This window comes from Chiloscyllium plagiosum, chromosome 9, assembly GCF_004010195.1.
Source record: "Chiloscyllium plagiosum isolate BGI_BamShark_2017 chromosome 9, ASM401019v2, whole genome shotgun sequence".
Classification (NCBI taxonomy): domain Eukaryota; kingdom Metazoa; phylum Chordata; class Chondrichthyes; order Orectolobiformes; family Hemiscylliidae; genus Chiloscyllium; species Chiloscyllium plagiosum.
In genome coordinates, this window is record NC_057718.1 from 102,305,111 (window position 1) to 102,324,171 (window position 19,061).

Genomic DNA, 19,061 nt, shown 5'->3' on the forward strand with positions numbered 1-19,061 from the left:
AACATTTTTAAATTAATACATTTCTATCCATTGCAATGCAAAACTCAGCATTTATAGCGACTTTCCAGATCCAAGTCCATTCAACACGAACAATGGCGTCACCTTTCCATCAGTTTTAAAACCTGATGAATGGCTTTTGCCCAAAACGTCAACTCTCCTGCACCTCGGATGCTGCCTGACCTGCTGTGCTTTTCCAACATCACTCTAATTTTGACATCAGTTTTAAAACCCTATTAATCTATAGGACCATCATCAGCATCAGCCTTCTCTTCAGTAGCAGCACTGTTACAAATGCACATTCAGCTGGTGACCAACAGGAATTCTGTTATTGGGGGAAATGGAAGGAGGAGTGCTAAAAGCCCCTTGTATTGAGTGCACACTGCAGAGAACCCACAGAGGTTAGTTTCAGAGTCACCTTGGTGGTTAGGTAGTCAAGGAGAAAGTGAGGACTGGAGATCAGAGTTGAGAGTGTGTAGTGCAGGAAAAGCACAGTAGGTCAGGCAGCATCTGAGGAGCAAGAGGATCAGGCATAAGCTCTTCATCAGGAATGAGGTAGTCAGACCTACACCAACCATAGAGGAAGGATGGCTGCCAAGATCAGAAGTTGAAATTAGCATTAAACACCTCAATGCATTAGTGCACCGCTCCAATCTGAAACAGTTCAGCCAGATAAGGCTAGACATCCCTTTCAGATTCCAGGAATTCCATTGAGACCACAGCAATTTGTAGGCATTTCTGTGATCAAATTAGAACTTTGAAGTCAGTCACATAGATTTTTTTTCTTTAAATTTGTTTTATTGCTTTACATCTGAACTCAAACAGACTGGTTGCTGGAAAAATGCACACCTAAGGAGGCATTAGGCATTCAAAAACAATGTGCACTCTGGCCAAAAAATGTATATTCTTCACTGCCTCTCTAGTACAAACCAGAGGTGTTTTGCAAATTTTACTAAGCAGTTGAACTTAATTCCAGTGGGCATGCTTGAATCAGTTGACAAATGTGGACACTAACTCCACAGTAAAACTCCAAAACTGCTTGAGGTTTGGCTCTTTCTTTACCTGTCATTGAGGTCCTCTTTAAATGAAAGACAAAATTAGACTTTGCACTTCAGTTGCCAAAACCTGAGGACTCTTGTGCTAGCACATGTAGCTTGCTAGGACAGCTAAAAAGTCCAAAAATAATCCCCTTGTTTTCACTAGTACAATGGTAGCAATAAACTGAAATATCACTCCTTAATGCTTATCTAGCAACAAGCAAAATTCTGAAAGCTTTATGTCCTTCCCCTAACTATCCATCAAAGCAGACACTGAAAAGGCTCAAATTCCATTTCCAGAACTCAGTGAACTAATAATTTTAAAGTGACAGATGATTCAAACCTATATATGAATTAGTAACAAGAGTGCAATCATGTGATTCTGAACATAAGTTAATTCAAGCCAATAAACGTCAGTGCTAGTGCAATCAGAAAGAAAACAGATTCTCTCAGTGCTCCAAGTTGAAAGGTACAAAAAACAAGTTTCATTTTTTATTTCTTACAAATCTATTAGCTTCTTTTGTTAGTGTTTCAATATCTTCATCACTATCTGAATTTGGCTCCCAATCAGAATCCTCATCAGTTGGTTCCAGATCCTCCTCTTCATCGTCAATAAAGCTATCATTCAGGTCATACTGGTTAGGTTCACCATCATCATCACTCTCACCATTCAGACCTCTTTTATCTGGCAGAAGAAAAACATTTGAGATTAGCAATTATTGGCACATATTAGTTCCACAACAGAGCATTCACTACATATCAAGAGTTATTACCATTGCAGTAGAGGGGAATGATGAGCTCCTATTTGACAACATTAATCCAACTTGGTCTTAAGCTTGCTTCTGTTTGCAGAGTGGAATTGTAATATTTCTTAGATAATTCTGCTCATAGCTTCAAATCTTGAAGTGTTTGTTGGATTCAGATGTATGCCTGTTTTCTATTTCTCAATATGAATTGTCAATGCTGTGTATGGAGATATGATATTAGAATAATTGAGGATTTAGATAAGACAAGTTGCTTGGCAACTGATCCTTTTTGAGTTGCATGCATATATGTTACTTTCTTAGTGGACATTAAAAAATATTTACAAAATGGGGAAACATAAATGAACCGTTCAGCCCTTTGAGCCCGTTTTGTCATTCAGTTAGGTTTTAACCACTCTGAACGTCAACTCCCTTTACCCACTATTTGATCAGAATCTTTTGATGCCCTTACGTTAAACAAAATACTGTAGACTTTGGTCTTGAAAACAGGCAGGTATATTAATACAAAAGCAAAAGAAAAACTACAGATGTTGGAAGTCTGATGCCATGGTAAGTTTAGGAGGTCAAATTATTGAACTTAATGTTTATGCAGAATTAAAAGATATATTCATCAATACACAGGATGTCTGAGACAACTATTAAAAACTTAAGCACATTATGGAGCTATTAGAAAAATCATGAATAAGGGCATTTGACAGATACAAGATTTTTCTCTTTGTATATAACCTCTGCCATTATTTCACCAAACTGAGTATTAAGTAAACACAAAATTCACATTGAATGTTGTGCAGTCTACCAAACAAAGAATGTCATTTTATCCAATGTTGGTTTCGCTTTCACTTTTAACTCTATTTAATGTTTTGAGGTCCTACTTCCACATCAAATTCCCGAAGAAGGGCTCATGCCCGAAACGTCGATTCTCCTGCTCCTTGGACGCTGCCTGACCTGCTGCACTTTTCCAGCAACACATTTTCAGCTTCCACATCAAATGTCAAGCTAAGAATGTGGGTATACGTTAATTGGGCTCTTTAATAACAATAAGATCACCGCATACAATCAAACATACTGTTCTGTTCCATTGCCTATCTAAGCCAAGAACACCAATTTTCTGTAACAAAAACTGAACACAAATGTGAACTGATTGGAACATTGTAAGCTCTCAGCATAACATCTCTAGACTTGTCCATTATTATTCGAATAAGATACCTTAACTATTGGCTTTTCTAATCCCTTTGTCTGAACACTGATAGTATTGGCATTTCTATTGATTAATGTCGTATGACGATTTAAATCAAAAAAGTTTCCACAGCCTTTTAGGGTGAAAAATCTCCACATTTCTAGTATCCCTTTTTTGTGATAAAGGGCTCAAATTTCATTTGTTATTGGCTACAATTTTCAAGACTGCACACTTTTGTTCTGAATTTCCTTAGGCGAATAAAATAGCTTCTCTTCATTAAGTCTAAATCTTGACTCCTTTTATTATTGTCATCATCTTTCAACTATGGACCAACTATTTTATGCAACCTATCCTCATAATTTAACTCTTTGAAGCAATGTCGTAATTCTAATACTGTGTCTAAAGCTGAACGTAGTTCTTCATAAGCCAGTTTTTAAAATGTATGCCATTATGAGATGTGGATATTGCTGACAAGGCCAGCATTTATTGCCTGACCGTAACAACACCTTTAACTGAGACCCTTGATAGGCCATTTCAGAGGCCTATTGAGTACAACCACATTGCAGTGGATCTGGAATCAGATATCCACACTACACTGAGGACCCACAAATGAGGCAAATGACAAATTTTGATTGCACTGGTTGAAGAATGACAATCTAAGTGTGATTTTACAAAAAAACTCTTACCTTTTTGAGACCCTTTCCTCTTTGGTCTTCTGAATTCACTTTCTAAAATTATAATGTTATCAAATAAGAAAACCCAAATAACATGATTATAAATGACAAATTACAGCAATCTGAATTCTTGCACAAAATTCAACCAGTCTGAAGTAGATAACTATTTTTGCAGGTGATAAGGTGATGTCACTAGTTAACGCAGAAATCACATTCATTTATAACTGACTACAACAGTTTTTTTTTTTACAAACACATGCAAGAACTGGTACCACAATGGGTTATGCTTACTATTAATTCATCTTTAGAGCCTTGGTTTGAGCTTTCCACTGAAGAAAAACACTTCTCTCTGCTATAGGAGCAAATTATTGCAGATGCTGTAATTGGTACTGAAAACAAAGTGCTGGAGATCACAGCGGGTCAGGCAGTGTCCATGGAGAGAACACAAGCTGGAGGGGGCAGCAATGTGGGGTAAGAAGGGGAGAAATGTGGAGTGGAACTGGTTGTTCTTTCCAGTCTGACAGTTAGACACACCATTTGTTCTGCAATTCCCACATTCCGATCACTTAATCTGCCCGATCAGTACCCTCTCTCCCCGAGCACTCCACAGCTTTGCCTCCCTGCCCCCCCACCCCACAACTTGCACATAAACACTGACCCCTCCACACATCAGTTCTGATGAAGTGTCATCTAGACTCGAAACATTAGCTTGCTCTCTCTCCACAGACGCTGCTTGGCACGCTGTGATCTCCAGCATTTTTCGTTTTCATTAATCTTTGCTGGCCTTGAGCATCTACACAGGAACCACGATTATCCAGCATTTGATTAACCGAACTTTGGATGATCCGAACAAGATCGCAAGGTCCCAATGCATGGCTAACTATGTTATCCGGTATTCGATTAACCGAGCGAAATACTCCCGCCTGTGTCCTTTCAATAATCGAGGTTCCTCTGATATGAAATGGGTTTCAGCAGTCTTGAGACAACAACTTTAACCCCGGGCACAAATTACAGCACTGGCCCTAAAGTGGCAGCAATCTGCCATCTCCCTCACCGAAGGTGTAAAAGTGAACAGTGCGTAAAGGGGATAGTGAGAAATGGGGAAAAAAGAAGTGATTGACGTGGTACAGACTGCTATTCTGAACCCGAGGTTAAGTCACTTTGTGGAAGAAATACCCTACATACGGCTGTGATAAGCTGGGCCTGACTGTTGAATCCTGACCTGGAGTGCTTGAAAGAAAAGAAAAAGGCTTCCACTTCTCCAGAGAGATATTCCATTCACTGCTCAGCATCAAATTAATCTTTATAACATCTTAATCATAAATATTTACGCGTCTCTTAGATGCACATCGGTCTATACTGTAGCGCTGGTAACTTTACTTACCATTCTCTTAGAACAAAGTACACACTTACTTATAAACTGCAAGTGAAACTATGATTTATATCTATTTTGCTCGACCATTCTATGCAATAAATGAATCAAAGAAAGGTACTTCTATCTATCTTGACTTAAAATGGAAGCTAGAACTGAATTAAAGTATAATGGGAACGAATGTGACAATGCAGATGATGATGCAATTCTGATATCAGACAGAGGCAAGCTTCTGGGATCCAAAGACAAAAGGAACAGAACTATATTTTAGATGTGTAATCAGTATTCTCTGTTTCAGTATTTAAATAAAGAGTTCACTGGAACTCCTAAGATTCAACATCTTAAGTCACACTCAGATAAGGCGGAGGCAGAGGTGCCACAGAATCAGAGTGAGAACAGTTTGGCTAAGTACAGTATTCTCAAGAGTGCAATACAGAACTGATCACACAGAGCCCATTGTAGGCAGAATCCACCAGGGCAGAATTAAATACAGTGCAAGCCATGGAATCCACAGATCACTATGAAAGTGCTGTAATGTATCAGACATCCATGAATTAATAACAGTTCACAGAGAAATGGAATTGTGGACTTTTATGATAGCATAGAAAACTTTGTTATAACTGGCACCTTATGAATTGGCACTGTTGATAAACCAGCAAAAATTACATACCTAAAATACTGGAAGTTTACTGTATTATCGCAACCTCCGCAATGTAGAGTGGTCAGTTGAAGGCAAGAGTGAGAAGGCACTGTGGGTAAGCTTTATTTAAGGTAAGCTTGTATTATTTAAGTGCTTTATGGTGTAAGCATATTCTATTATTTAGTCTGCGTTTTTATGTTGACTATGCAGTCCTCTTGAGCAAGTAGAATATTTGTCAACTGGCACATTCCTGGTCTAAGAGGTGCTGGTTAAGAAATCATTTGCTATAACATTATTTACATTTCAAATTCAGGTCAAGTTGACCTAGATTTGTCTTTACACTAAAAAAAAGTGATTGCTTTTCATGGCACTAAGTCATTTACTACTTTCTGAAATTGCTGTATCATAAAGGAGTACCCATAAGACATAGGAGTGGAAGTAAAGCCATTCAGCCCATGAAGTCCACTCTGCCATTCAATCATGGCTGATGGGCATTTCAATGCCACTTACCCGCATTCTAATATAGTTCTGTTCCTTGCAAGATCAAGAATTTATCAATCTCTGCCTTGAAGACATTTAACGTCCCAGCCTCCACTGCACTCCGTGGCAATGAATTCCACAGGCTTGCCACTCTCTGGCTGAAGAAATAAATCCTCATTTCCATTCTAAATTGACCCCCTCTAATTCTAAGGCTGTGCCCACGGGTCCTAGTCTCCCCGCCTAATGGAAACAAATTCCGAACGTCTACCCTTTCTAAGCCACGCATTATTTTGTAAGTTTCTGTTAGATCTCCCCTCAACCTTCTAAACTCTAATAAATACAATCCCAGGATCCTCAGCCATTCATTGTATGTTAGTCCCACCATTCCAGGGATCATCCATGTGAATCTCTGTTGGACACACACCAGTGCCAGTATGTTCTTCGAGGTGTGGGGCCCAAAATTGGACACAGTATTCTAAATGGAGCCTAACTAGAGCTTTATAAAGTGTCAGAAGCACATCGCTGCTTTTATATTCCAACCCTCTTGAGGTAAATGACATTACATTTGCTTTCTTAACCACGGACTCAACCTGCAAGTCAACCTTTAGAGAATCCTGGGCTAAGACTCCCAGATCCCCTTTGTATTTTGGCTTTATGAAGTTTCTTGCCCAAAGTTTTGTTTTATGTCATCAGTGAATCATAAGGGCTCCTTCCATGGAAATTTTCATGGAAGAACTGACAAGTTCAAACAAAGATTGCACATCAATTATCAGAAGGTACAATTAAACCTAATGTTAAACCTGGAGTTGGAAAACGTGAAATAAAAGTCATCCTTGTTATTTTGTTAACTAGTTAATATAATCTACTCATTATTTCCAGCATCTTGATGTTTGAAATGTCCAACTCAAAGTAAAGAAAAACTTTAAAAACATTTAAAATACTTTGAAAAATTACCATTTATGTTTGTGTGAAAAATGATAGGGATTTGGATGAAAGCAGAATCAAATTTATTATAAACTTCTGCAGTTAGAGAAAATTTATGACAAAACCAAGATATCAATTAAATTTTATGGATACTGAAATCAATACCTGGAGGTTGCGTGTGCTTGTACTCCTTCTTGTGTTGGGGATTCTTCCTGTAAAGAAGTGAAACACGTTAATTTATTAATTAAACACAATATATGCCCTAAACTACTAACATGCTTCATTCTATTAGCCTTTACAAATGGTAGTAGGATTATTTAAACAGGACAGTGGAGTGATCAAAAATATTCACTGGCTACACTTTTCCAGTTTTGCCTTAAAACATTCACCATGTTTGACAATTTTATTTCCAATTCTATTCTGAAGGCATTTTATTTCTGTTGGGTGAAAGTCCCATAGGTTCCAATCTCACCCAAACTGCCTACATCGAGGGATTTAATATTCAGCTCTCCATTCACATGGAGATCAACAAAGATACTATTTTTGCAGATGCCACCTAGAGGAAAGCTAGGTTACAAAATATTGAAAAAACAATGAGCATAATGGGGCACACATCACCTCTTACAAAAGTGAGGTACTTTAGGGAACTCAAGTTCAGAGTCACAGCCACCTAGTCCAGTTTGATTCTCTAGGTGAATTGTGGAAGAATTTGAGAGAGACTGTTTTCCAAAATTGCCTAATATTTTCATCCTTTGTTTCATCGCTCCTTGGAGATTACAAGGTTTATGGGTAGCATGTGAACTGTATTTACCAAGATGTGGAACCTATTGCAGCTGTGTGGGACAGGCTGGACAGAACATAGAGTCTTGACCTATAATTATAATTGACATCATATTTTTATGTAATTCATCTCTGAAAAGTAATGTTTCTCTGTGACAGTTTCACAATTCCTTGCAGCTATGCTGTGTGATACCAGAATACATTGATAAAGTGTGTAGAACTGGCTAAGGTGTCAGTTTTGAAGCTGAAGTCAATCAGCACGAATGAAACTAATTACAGCACCTCAATAACACTTTCTAGGAATTTGTTTTAATTTTACTTTGTATGTTATGGTAGATAGGTGCCTTTGAAGGTGGTCAAGTGTATTCATTATGTTCTGTAAACATTACGGAGCAAATAACCATGCAGGTATAAAATAATTGTCTTCAAACAGCCATTTCTACAGAAAGAACACAGTCTTTTCACAGCAATAACTGTTAACTTCATCACTGGGCTAGGAGAAAGGGACATGGCCACTGTTAAAATAAAACCCATCCATCAAATCACTTAAGTGCATGGCACCCGCAAAGTGGTGTTAAGTATTAACTGCACTTAAAAGTGAATTGCACAACTCAAGGATGGGTGGGAGTGCACAGAACATTTTCACCTGTATCTTAACAAGATAGGATTCAGAGTAGCAAAAAGATGACTGGGTTGCCCTTATTCTGAAAAGTTTATAAATCTAAGTTAAATCAACAATTAATAAAACATAACTTCAATAGGATTGAATTTTCCACATGACTTGTCAGTTTCATGGTATTAAGGGATTCTGAGGTTTTCAACCGATAAGCGATCTAAGGAAATTTATCTATTAAAATCAAAATAGCTTTAAATTGAAGCGAATATACAACAATTTTTCTCTCCCCGCAAAATAACTCTTGTAGCATAAATTACTAACCTATAGCAAGCAGTACCAAAAGGACACTCTGGTTTGTCATCATCTTCCTCCTCACCTGCTAACTCCTCGTAATCAGGATCGCCAGGATGACTCAACTCTTGAAAATGCAATGGATTTTTCCTGAGGAAAAGGTGAGTTTATACATCATGTAAGAATAAAAGTGTTACAATTATGTAGTTATTAAGTCATTATAACTGAAACTGCATCTTCAAAATGAAGATAAATGAAGGGGGTCACTGATCTGTTCTACAGGTGGCTGACAGCAAGCATGAGCTGCTCCATTGCTAGAATTTAAAGGGAGGCGGAGATTGTTTTAATTGGAAGATGCAGCAACATATTTAAGCTTGGAGATGGTCTCTTCAGTTTATAGTGAGCAGACTGGTTTTCCTAAAGTCTTAGAAAAAAAAGTAAATAGTTGTGTTGTGAATTATTCTTTTAGAATTAGAATTAGATTACTTACAATGTGGAAACAGGCCCTTCGGCCCAACAAGTCCACACCGACCCGCCGAAGCGCAACCCACCCATACCCCTACATTTACCCCTTATCTAACACTACAGGCAATTTAGCATGGCCAATTCACCTGGCCTGCACATTTTTGGACTGTGGGAGGAAACCGTAGCACCCGGAGGAAACCCACGCAGACACGGGGAGAACGTGCAAACTCCACACAGTCAGTCGCCTGAGGCGGGAATTGAACCCGGGTCTCTGGCGCTGTGAGGCAGCAGTGCTAACCACTGTGCCACCGTGCCGCCCACTGGTGGACTTCACCAGTTTTCTCATTTCCCCTCCCCTACCTTACCCCAGTTGCAAACTTTTTACTTCTAAGGTGAAATAGAAGTTCAGGTCAAAACAGTCCATTGCTACTTGAAATGAGGTAAATGAGTTTCTCATTGTTATGGAGAAGAAAACAAAGGCAGCCTGTAACCTGTTGTCAAAAATAGCTATGTGACAAATAAAGGCCTGTATGGTCAGCAGAAAGAAATGGCTACTGGCTATGTGGAACACCATAGCCAGATGCAGGAGAACGGCAGAGTCTAGTCTATGGGGTGCATCCTGCAACAGTTAGAGATTCCAGGTGGTTTGCTCTGGCATGTCCAGAGAAACATATCATCAGAATTGGCCTGACTGCCGGGGTGATTTAAGAAACTCTCTGAAAACAAAGGACAGCACTTCGAGATAGTCACCTAAAGTTACTACACAATGAAGTGTGATTACGGAAACCCATTGGAAACTGTAGCAACTGTGGACTGTTTCCCAAGATGATTATAATTCTTTGGACAATGTGATATCTGATGAATATACAGGGGAACAGCTGTAGTTAAAGAATTAGTCACTTATAAATTAAAAAAGTGTTTAATCAATAGCAGTTCTTCAATAATTTGTTACAGTAAAAACTTTACAACTTGGAATCTTGTCAGGTCATTCTTTCAGGTAACAAAACAGAAATACAATTTTTAAACACTGTCAGTCTCCAAGGAGACGGCAGCTTTATAATGTGAAAATGTCAAAATACTTATTATGTTACACAATAATAAAAGCCATAGATATAGCTAGAATCAGCAATATTTACACTAATGTGAATGCTTCTAAATGTGACAGAGAGAGAGGTCTTTGGCTCAATGACCATCGTAATTAACTCTAAGCCAGCTCAGTGTTTAAGTCTCACTCTGGGACTTGGTCACATTCTGTTGCAAAGTTGTATGCCTCTCCTGCTCAGCCAAGATTGTGAGTTGGTTGCAGCCCAACTGCATTAAAAGGCTCCACCCACAGGACCTTGATACAGGATATACTCCACAGCAAGTGTCTTCCACAAGACTGCAAGCAAAGGAGAGAGAAATGTGCTGCTTTTGCAAAACATGGAAAATCAATTTGCTAAATATTTTAGGTTGATAGTTCCATGTTGTGATTTGAATTGGATAGCAAGAGCATGCACAGTTCTAACTATGGTAAATCCTTGGTCAATGCAGCATATTTAGGAGTGGCATTAGCAGGGAAAACATTACCAAATTGCATAAAGATGTGGTGAACTCATAATCCCAACTAGAATGCATCTATAACTGAGTCACTATTCAATCAGAATACATCACACAGCCATTAAAACACAAATCAGTAAAAAAAAATTTCATTAACTGGTTTTATGTTTGAGGTTTGTTCGCTATGTGAAGTAGGTTAGAACAGTCAAATAAAACAGCAACGATGTCAACAAATTCATTAAAACCAGAGACAGTCCAGCAAGCTTTGTCTACAGCATGTAGGTTTTCCCATCTAGAATTCTCCAAACTCTTCTAATCAGACATTAGAAATTTTCCCGATTAAATGGAGCACAAAATAACTTTAATTTTAAAATCAAGTTACACTCCATAAATGGGAATCTATATTTCTGTCTTTTTAACTGTAGCTTAGGGGCTTCAAAAGTTTGTTTGCAGTAAATTCAAACTGATATACAGACACAGAACAAAACTCTTAACTGTCCTGCATATTGGCGTTTCAGCAAGAATTCCAAACTCTCAGGAAATCGAAGAATAACTATATTTGCACAGCGAGAAACCGTAATGATCTCCTCAGAAGACAGACACAGGCTGCAACAGACAAGGTACTGCTGTCCTGTACTTCCCGGGAGCCAAATGACTATGCCATGTTCTTCGCAGTCTGCAACACATCATCAATGAGGATGAATACCTTGCCAAGACCTTCCCCATGCCACCATTTCTCACCTTTAAACAACCACCAAACCTTAAACAGATCATGATTCGTTGCAAACTGCCCAGCCTTCAGGACAATGCCACCGTACAAACCCTGCCACAGCAGCCACTGCAAATGTTAAGAGTATCGACACGGGTGACACCATTACGCATGGGAACACCTCCCACCATGTACGCGGCGAGTACTCATGTGACTCTCACATGATGCAGGCAAGGACGGCCCGAGACATGGTATATTGGTGAGACCAAGCAGAGACTACGACTATGGATGAATGGACACTGCATATCAATCACCAGGCAGGAGTGTTCCCTCCCAGTTGGGGAACACTTCAGCGGTCCGGGACATTCGGCCTTGGACCTTCGGGTGACCATTCTCCAAGGCAGACTTCGGGACAATGCAAAGACTGATAGCCAAGTTTGGCACCCATGAGTTCATGTCACATCACAGGTGACCCCATTGCACGATGCACTCTCTCACATACACACTCTCTCTTTCTCATATGCACACACATGCACCTCCCACACTCACATCAACACTTGCACCCTCTCACACATATCCGATCACACGCACGCGCACACACACACACACACACACTTAACCAAGCTCACACACAACTATCACGTGCACTCACACCATCTGTTGCTGCGACATACACACACATATAAGCTCATGGGGTGAATTTGTTTGTAATTGAAAAGAAGTTCTGGGGTTTACATATCAAAGAACAGAAACCAGCATATCCCATTATAAAAGATGAAAGATTTAATCTAAGATTGTTTACTGTATCACATCTCCCTGATACTGGACTCCTTTGGCTATAAATTCTGTGAGCATGATCTTAACATCCACAACCACCTGATGAAGAAGCAGCGCTCCGAATGCTAGTGCTTCCAAATAAACCTGTTGGACGATAACCTGATGTTGCGAGATTTTTAACTTTATATTTGCGAAGTAAACAGTCAACTCTTCAGAAACCCCAAAGAACTGAAGCCATAGACATTGTGCTTTTCTTGCAATTTTCTCTCAGTTTTCATATAACCTAATTATTTCTTTGCCTCATTATTTTTCTCTAACTCTCATCATTTTTGCTCAGTTTCTTTTTAAGAAAATTACCATCTAAGTTAGTCATCACAATTTCAAAGTTGGATTGAATATTATGGATCAGTCTTTCCTTCATAATGCATGTACTACTTAATGGCAAAACTTTCTTAACCCTTTCTAAACCATGCCTAGAACTGATTTTCTGTGCCATTTAGTATAGTCTTTAAGATACTTTTCCCAACCAGAGCACAATCCATAATCTGCTTTCTACTATTCAGAATTATCCTGATTTATTACATTTTGTTCTTCTTACATTTAAGGGAAAAAAATTCTAGAACATGAATTTTATTTTAAAATTGAAGTGTTATTGATTAAACAACAACTGTTAGAACCAATGCTTTGAGAGATACTGCTCTCTTGTGGAGAAGTCAATATAAGATGCATTCCTGATAAGTTTAACTACAGAACTCCGTTGTCAGTCAGACATATGCAAATCTGAACCTTGAGACCAGGAAGGTTCACTTCCACATTAAATGTTGGGCCATAATATAAATCAACACTGAGCTGCAAAACATTTGCTTAGCTAGATATCTTAGACATCAAGGTAAAATCTACATGATGGACTGGAGCAGTAGCCATTATGGAATAAAATGCACATCTTTCCCTGGCAGTCCGACAGAACGATAAGGAAACTTTCTAGGGAGTCTTTACAGAAGGAGGAGGCCATCACACTGCAGCAACACACTGTTCTGGCTGACCAGAAACTCTCGCATTTATTTCATTTGACATAAGTGTACAGGCCATTCTGCTATAACATGACAGTTGTGTTCCTCTACAACCTTGCACTACAGAAAATCACATTGTGAAAAACTGCTATGGAAAATCACATTGTAGAAGATCACTAATAGAAAATCACTAAACCCATTCAGTAGAAAGCTCGCATTATCCAAACAACGTCCCCAATTATTCAATTGCGTTATAGCCAATTCGTGCTGATCAAACGTGCCTTATAGCAGAGCGACCTGTATTAAAAGAATTTTCAGGGTGATGACCAACCTGACTGGCCACATCATATCTTCCATGGCCATTAAGTCTTAGAGCGTGACCTGAACCTGGGGTCTCTGCCTCAGAGGCAGAGACACTACCACTGCACCATAAGGCTTATTACTACAACAACATACATCTACAGAATTCAAACAGCCAAGACAGCTCAACATTTACAGCATGAAGCTTTAAAGTTAAATAGTTGTTTCAAAATGTAAACAAAACAAAAAAAAATCCCATTCCTGGGCCAATGATTTGGAATTATATAAAGTCTTTATTCCCTTTAAATTCATTCTAGGAATGTGAGAACTAATGACATTTATTGTCAACCCATGTCTCTTCAACAGGCAATTCAGAGTACAACACTTTCCACCTCACCCCTTTACTGGTTGCCCTATTGGTTTCCCTCACTCTTTACCATATTTATCTGCACTTTTTCTGCCAACGTTGGAAGTTTTGGTTGTACCAGATTGCACTCATCTCTGTGTCATCCACCCCCAACATTATCACACCTGTACATCTTCATTCCAAGTTCATATCTGCTCTAAACATCGACATAGCCTGAAGGTAAACTCTCAGTTGATGACCATATATATTTGCACCCTGCTCTGCCAACATTGACTGCTCCAACTTATTCCACCCAGACTACATGGAAATATGGAAGACTGGTCGCTTCCTTCACTTACACTTGGTCCCAACTCTTGATGGAAGCTTTGTCTCCATTCCTGTTTTCCTCAACACCACTCCACAAGATCAAAAATCCATCTGTCTTCTTAGCCTTGAATATACACAGTGACCTAACCTCCACAGTCCTCTGGCACAAAGAATTCCATAAATTTACTACCCTTAGTGAAGAAATTTCTCCTCAACTCAGTCTTAAATGTGAGATTCCTTATTCTAGGATGATGTTCTCTCACCCTCAAGAGGTAACAGCCTTTCTGCATCTACTCTGTCAAGTCCTCTAAAGAATCTTAAAAGTTTCAAGAAGGTCACCTCTCATTCCTCTGTTCTAACAAGCACATACCCAACCTATCAACCAGTCCTAAGAGAGTCCCTCTACACTTGGTATCAGCCTGGTACTTGCATTCCAAACATTACCCATTCTCAAGGTTGCCCACTGCTTCACTGAGATCCCTCAATCTGATTTTTCAACCATCATTTCTAACTCCAAAGAGCCTTGATGTACATATCTTGAGCCACTGCAGTTAATTAACATGTGTTCTGAAAGATATAATCCAGCAATTGCCTGAGATTCTTGTGCTAACATTACTGGCTCAGAGATCTGGCATCCGCTTGCTCTGGTTTCACTTAGATTTATATTCCTGGAGGCATTCATTCCCAATCTTCTTCACTTTCTCTTGAATTGTGCAACTTGTGTCTATCATATTACAAACTGTGCTCCCAATTCTAAGTTACCAGCATAGTGAAGCCAAAAGGATTTTTAAAAAAATAAATGTTGTGTGTAAATTCTCTTCTTCAATTGCAAATTTTGCTGACAACTCCTATTTGAATTCCTGCTTTCACATCTTCAGCAGTTGCTACTGAATTTTCTAAAGTTTTTTTTAATCATTGAAAAGTTTGCTTGGTAACTTCCTTTAAATCTTCAAATGTAATCTGTTTCACTCCTCAAGCAAAACACAAGGATTAGTACTTGAAAGATGCAACAGATACAGCCATACACACATTTCTAAAATGTGATTATATTTATCTGTTAATATACAGATTGTTGATACCTGTAACAATTACTTCCATACATGCAGGGGGCTCTCCGAGGCTTGCTCTGCTCTACAGTTTGAAGAGTCTTTATGCCTTCTGCTGCTCCTGCTTCATCAGGAGCTGGCCTGCTGCTTTTATCCCTTATGTGAGGGGTCTCCAATGTCTGTGCACTCTTCTGCTCACTTTGTCTGCTCATCAATTCCACTTCTTCCTCCTCCTCCTTCTCTTTAACATTCATTTCCCAGTCACTTAGCTCATGGGACCGCTGAGAATCAAGACCGTGTCGGTTTTTGGCTTCCCCACTATCACCGACCATCAATTTGTAATTACACCTGGAAGGTCCGTCGAGATTGTTCTTCTTTTCCTCTTTGCTTTTCGCATTAGCAGAACTTGCACCTGGAATATTCACCTCAGTATTGTTCTAGGAGACACAGAATTGTAGCCATCTGTCACAGAAGATATTTACTTATTTTTGCGCAGAATTATACAAAATTGCATAAAGAAAAATTATATGAAAGCACAATACAATGGATGCTGGAAATCTGAAATAAAAAGCTTAAATACTCAATTGGTCAGGCAGCAGCGAAGAGAGAAAGAGTCAATGTCTCAGAAATGGTCAAATTAGAGATCATAATTTCAAGCGACTACAAAGACAAAAACAGGAAAAGCCAAATAGAGGGATGATAAAAATGAACTTCAGACCAGATTTAAAACAGAAAAAACTCTCCACCTAACATGTCAACTTTTCATTGTATTTCTCGCATTTATCTTCTTCATCATAGTTCACTGCTTTCAAGTTGGTGACATGACAACCATATGTACATATTAATGCTGACTTGTTTGATGATAGAGGGTACACACTCAAAGCATCAAAATCATTTTCTCTTCAGAGATGCTGACAAGCCTGTTATACATTTCCAACATATTGAGCTTTTACTTCAGCTCTGCAGATATTCCTTCTTCAAAGTACGAAAATAGATATTTTAAAAACCCAATTTCAAAATACACAATTATTAATTTTTTGCCATTAAAAAAAAAGTATTCTCGATAAAATTTCATCATAAGGAGCTGATTTTTTTCCATCAAGTTGCAAACTCAGAACGAAATGATGAACACTTCAAGAATATTACAGAAAATCCTTGATTAAGTAGGAAATTGAATACAGTCCTGAAATTAGGATTGGTAAAATTGGTAGGATTGTCCAGTTAAACCAAGATCCTGAGAATAGACTTTAAACTGGTCCCAGCTTGTTAAGGCAAACATGCTGCTCATTCATTACTTTAATACTAATGTTAAGCATGCAGAGCATAAATTATGAATCCCATACCTTGCTTTGGTCTTCATCTTTATTTGGTTGTGTTTTCCTTCTCCTACCTTTTTTCTCCTGTGGTTGATCTGTTGCTTCATTCTCTTGGACATTCTCACCAGACTTGTGTCTTTTTCTTCCTGGTTGTGTTACCTGAGTTTTTGTCTGCCCTGCATCACCTCTTCCCTGCCCCATTGCATTTCCTAAAGTAAAATGAAGGCATAAAACCATGGATATGACAAAGTAGCCCAAAAATAACTGGAAATGCAAAGAAAGAACAAAGAACAATGAAAATTTACAGCCCAGGAACAGGCCCTTCGGCCCTCCAAGCCTGAGCCAATCCAAATGTACTGTTTAAACCTGTCGGTCAATTCCTAAGCATCTGTATCCCTCTACTCCCCACCTACTCATGCATTTGTCCAGACGCATCTAAATGAATCTACCGTGCCTGCCTCTACTACCTCTGCTGGCAACGCGTTCCAAACGCCCACTACCCTCATGTGAAGTACTTACCGTGTGTAGCCCCCTTTAACTTTCCACCTCTCATCTTGAAAGCGTGACCTCTCGTTATTGAATCCTTCACCCTGGGAAAAAGCTTGTCTCTATCCACCCTGTCCATACCCTTCAGGATTTTGTAAACCTCAATCAGGTCCGCCCTCAATCTCCTTTTTTCTAATGAAAATAAACTAAGATGAACAGGGAAAGATACTTTCCAAAGATAACAGTTCCCAATAGATTCTGTCACTATCTCCACAACAGATGCACAAGTGGATGGTATATCGCTAATATAATAAAAAGCATTACATCAAATCTGGAAGGGAATGGCTTGTAAAGAAGCCATCATGATCATGCTGTGTATTGGTATCTGACAGAATTAACATATTAATGACTGTTATATGATTGCATAGCAACCTTATGAAAAATACAACAGCTTTTGTTAACAATCTCAATGATTAGAAACATTGTTAAATGTCGAAACATCTTGCTGCACCATTATGTCACCGGATCATTTCGGAACTGAAACTTTGATTACTTTCAACAACTCACATTTGTTTTTTTTGACATACAGAAACATGACAGCACCCAATAGGGAGAAGCAGGAGGGTTACTGGGGAAGAGGAGTTGTTTATTCAATCCTTAGCAGAGATTTACTTTTTATAACGTGGTATTTTCCTGCAGCAAATAAAGATGTCCCCCCAAAGAACTCAACATTCCTCATTGTTTCTCTTAGAACTCAGAAATAAATTTATCTTATTGGAGATATGCACCTCCCTCCCTTCAACTGCATAACTGGACAAACCAACAATAACGCCAAGGCAACAACTTAAGATATATTTTCTCCTTTCTCCATGTTCCATTTATTTATTTGAAATAAACTGTCCAGAATTCATCGCATCAGACAAAGTTAGTTCATGTGCTTTGTGATTTTTAACACATTGTGTAATGCTGAGAATTCACCTTCAATGATACTTTGTTTAAACTAATGCTGGGCGTTCTATTTGGATTTGCAGCATGAATTATAAAATATTATTTCAGAGATTCAGCTTGGAGCTATGTGATAACTTACTTGTGAAACTTGTTTATTTGCATGTCAATTCTTACATTTGACAAGTAACTTTTTAAAATTCAATCTATTTTATTTGATAAAAGCATCAAGATAAATAGCTTGAGGATGGTTGTCAAGATCTTTCAGAGTGTAATTTTTAATTAACAAAAGACAGCCATATGTTTAAATTGCAATTTTCACAAAACGCCTACACTGAAAAAGGAACACACTGAATTGCTGAAGGCACTGGAGACTGCAAAGGCTATAGGCCCTGGCAACATTCTGGCAATATTTGTGCCCCAGAACTAACCCAGCCTATCGCCAAGTTGCTCCAATACAGCTACAATACTGGCATCCACCTGACAATGTGGAAAATTGTCATGTATGTCCTGTGCACAAAAGGCAGGACAAATCCAACCAGGTCAATTACCACCCCATCAGTCAATTCTCGATCATCAGTAACAGATGAGATCATCAATAGTTCTGTCAAGTGACGCTTATGAAGAAATAACCTGTACACTGACTAAGTTTGGGTTCCACCAGGATCATGAAGCTTCTGGCCTCATTAAACCTTGGTACAAACATGGACAAAACAGCTAAACTCCAAGAGTGAGATGACAGTGACTACCCCGGACATCAACACAGCATTTGGTTGAGAATAGCATCAAGGAGCCCTAGAAGGTAATCAGGGGTAGATCTTTTGGGGATTGGAGGAATACCTACCAAAAAAGATGTAGTTGGTGGAGGTCATCAACACAGTCACTGGACATCACTGTAGGACATTCAAAGGATCGTACCCTAGACTCAAAAATCTCAGTGGCTTCATTAATGATCCTTACTCCATCCTAGCTCTGATGTGGGGATATTTGCTGATGACTACACAATATTCAGCACCATTCACGATACCTCAGCTACTGAAGCA

At 38.8% G+C, this 19,061-nt stretch overlaps 1 protein-coding gene across 1 annotated transcript in view; it reads right to left on the minus strand.

The window, feature by feature from the left end:
• Positions 1–773: 773 nt before the first annotated feature.
• The window catches only part of aplf (aprataxin and PNKP like factor), a 60,665-nt gene continuing 42,377 nt past the window's right edge, over positions 774–19,061 (minus strand). The window contains exons 6-11 of the mRNA XM_043696656.1: positions 16,615–16,796; positions 15,305–15,708; positions 8,783–8,902; positions 7,231–7,277; positions 3,662–3,703; positions 774–1,719 (exon numbers count right to left, since the gene is read on the minus strand). Coding sequence (XP_043552591.1) covers positions 1,520–1,719; positions 3,662–3,703; positions 7,231–7,277; positions 8,783–8,902; positions 15,305–15,708; positions 16,615–16,796 — 995 coding nt within the window. The 3' untranslated portion in view covers positions 774–1,519. The remainder of the gene's footprint in view (positions 1,720–3,661; positions 3,704–7,230; positions 7,278–8,782; positions 8,903–15,304; positions 15,709–16,614; positions 16,797–19,061) is intronic.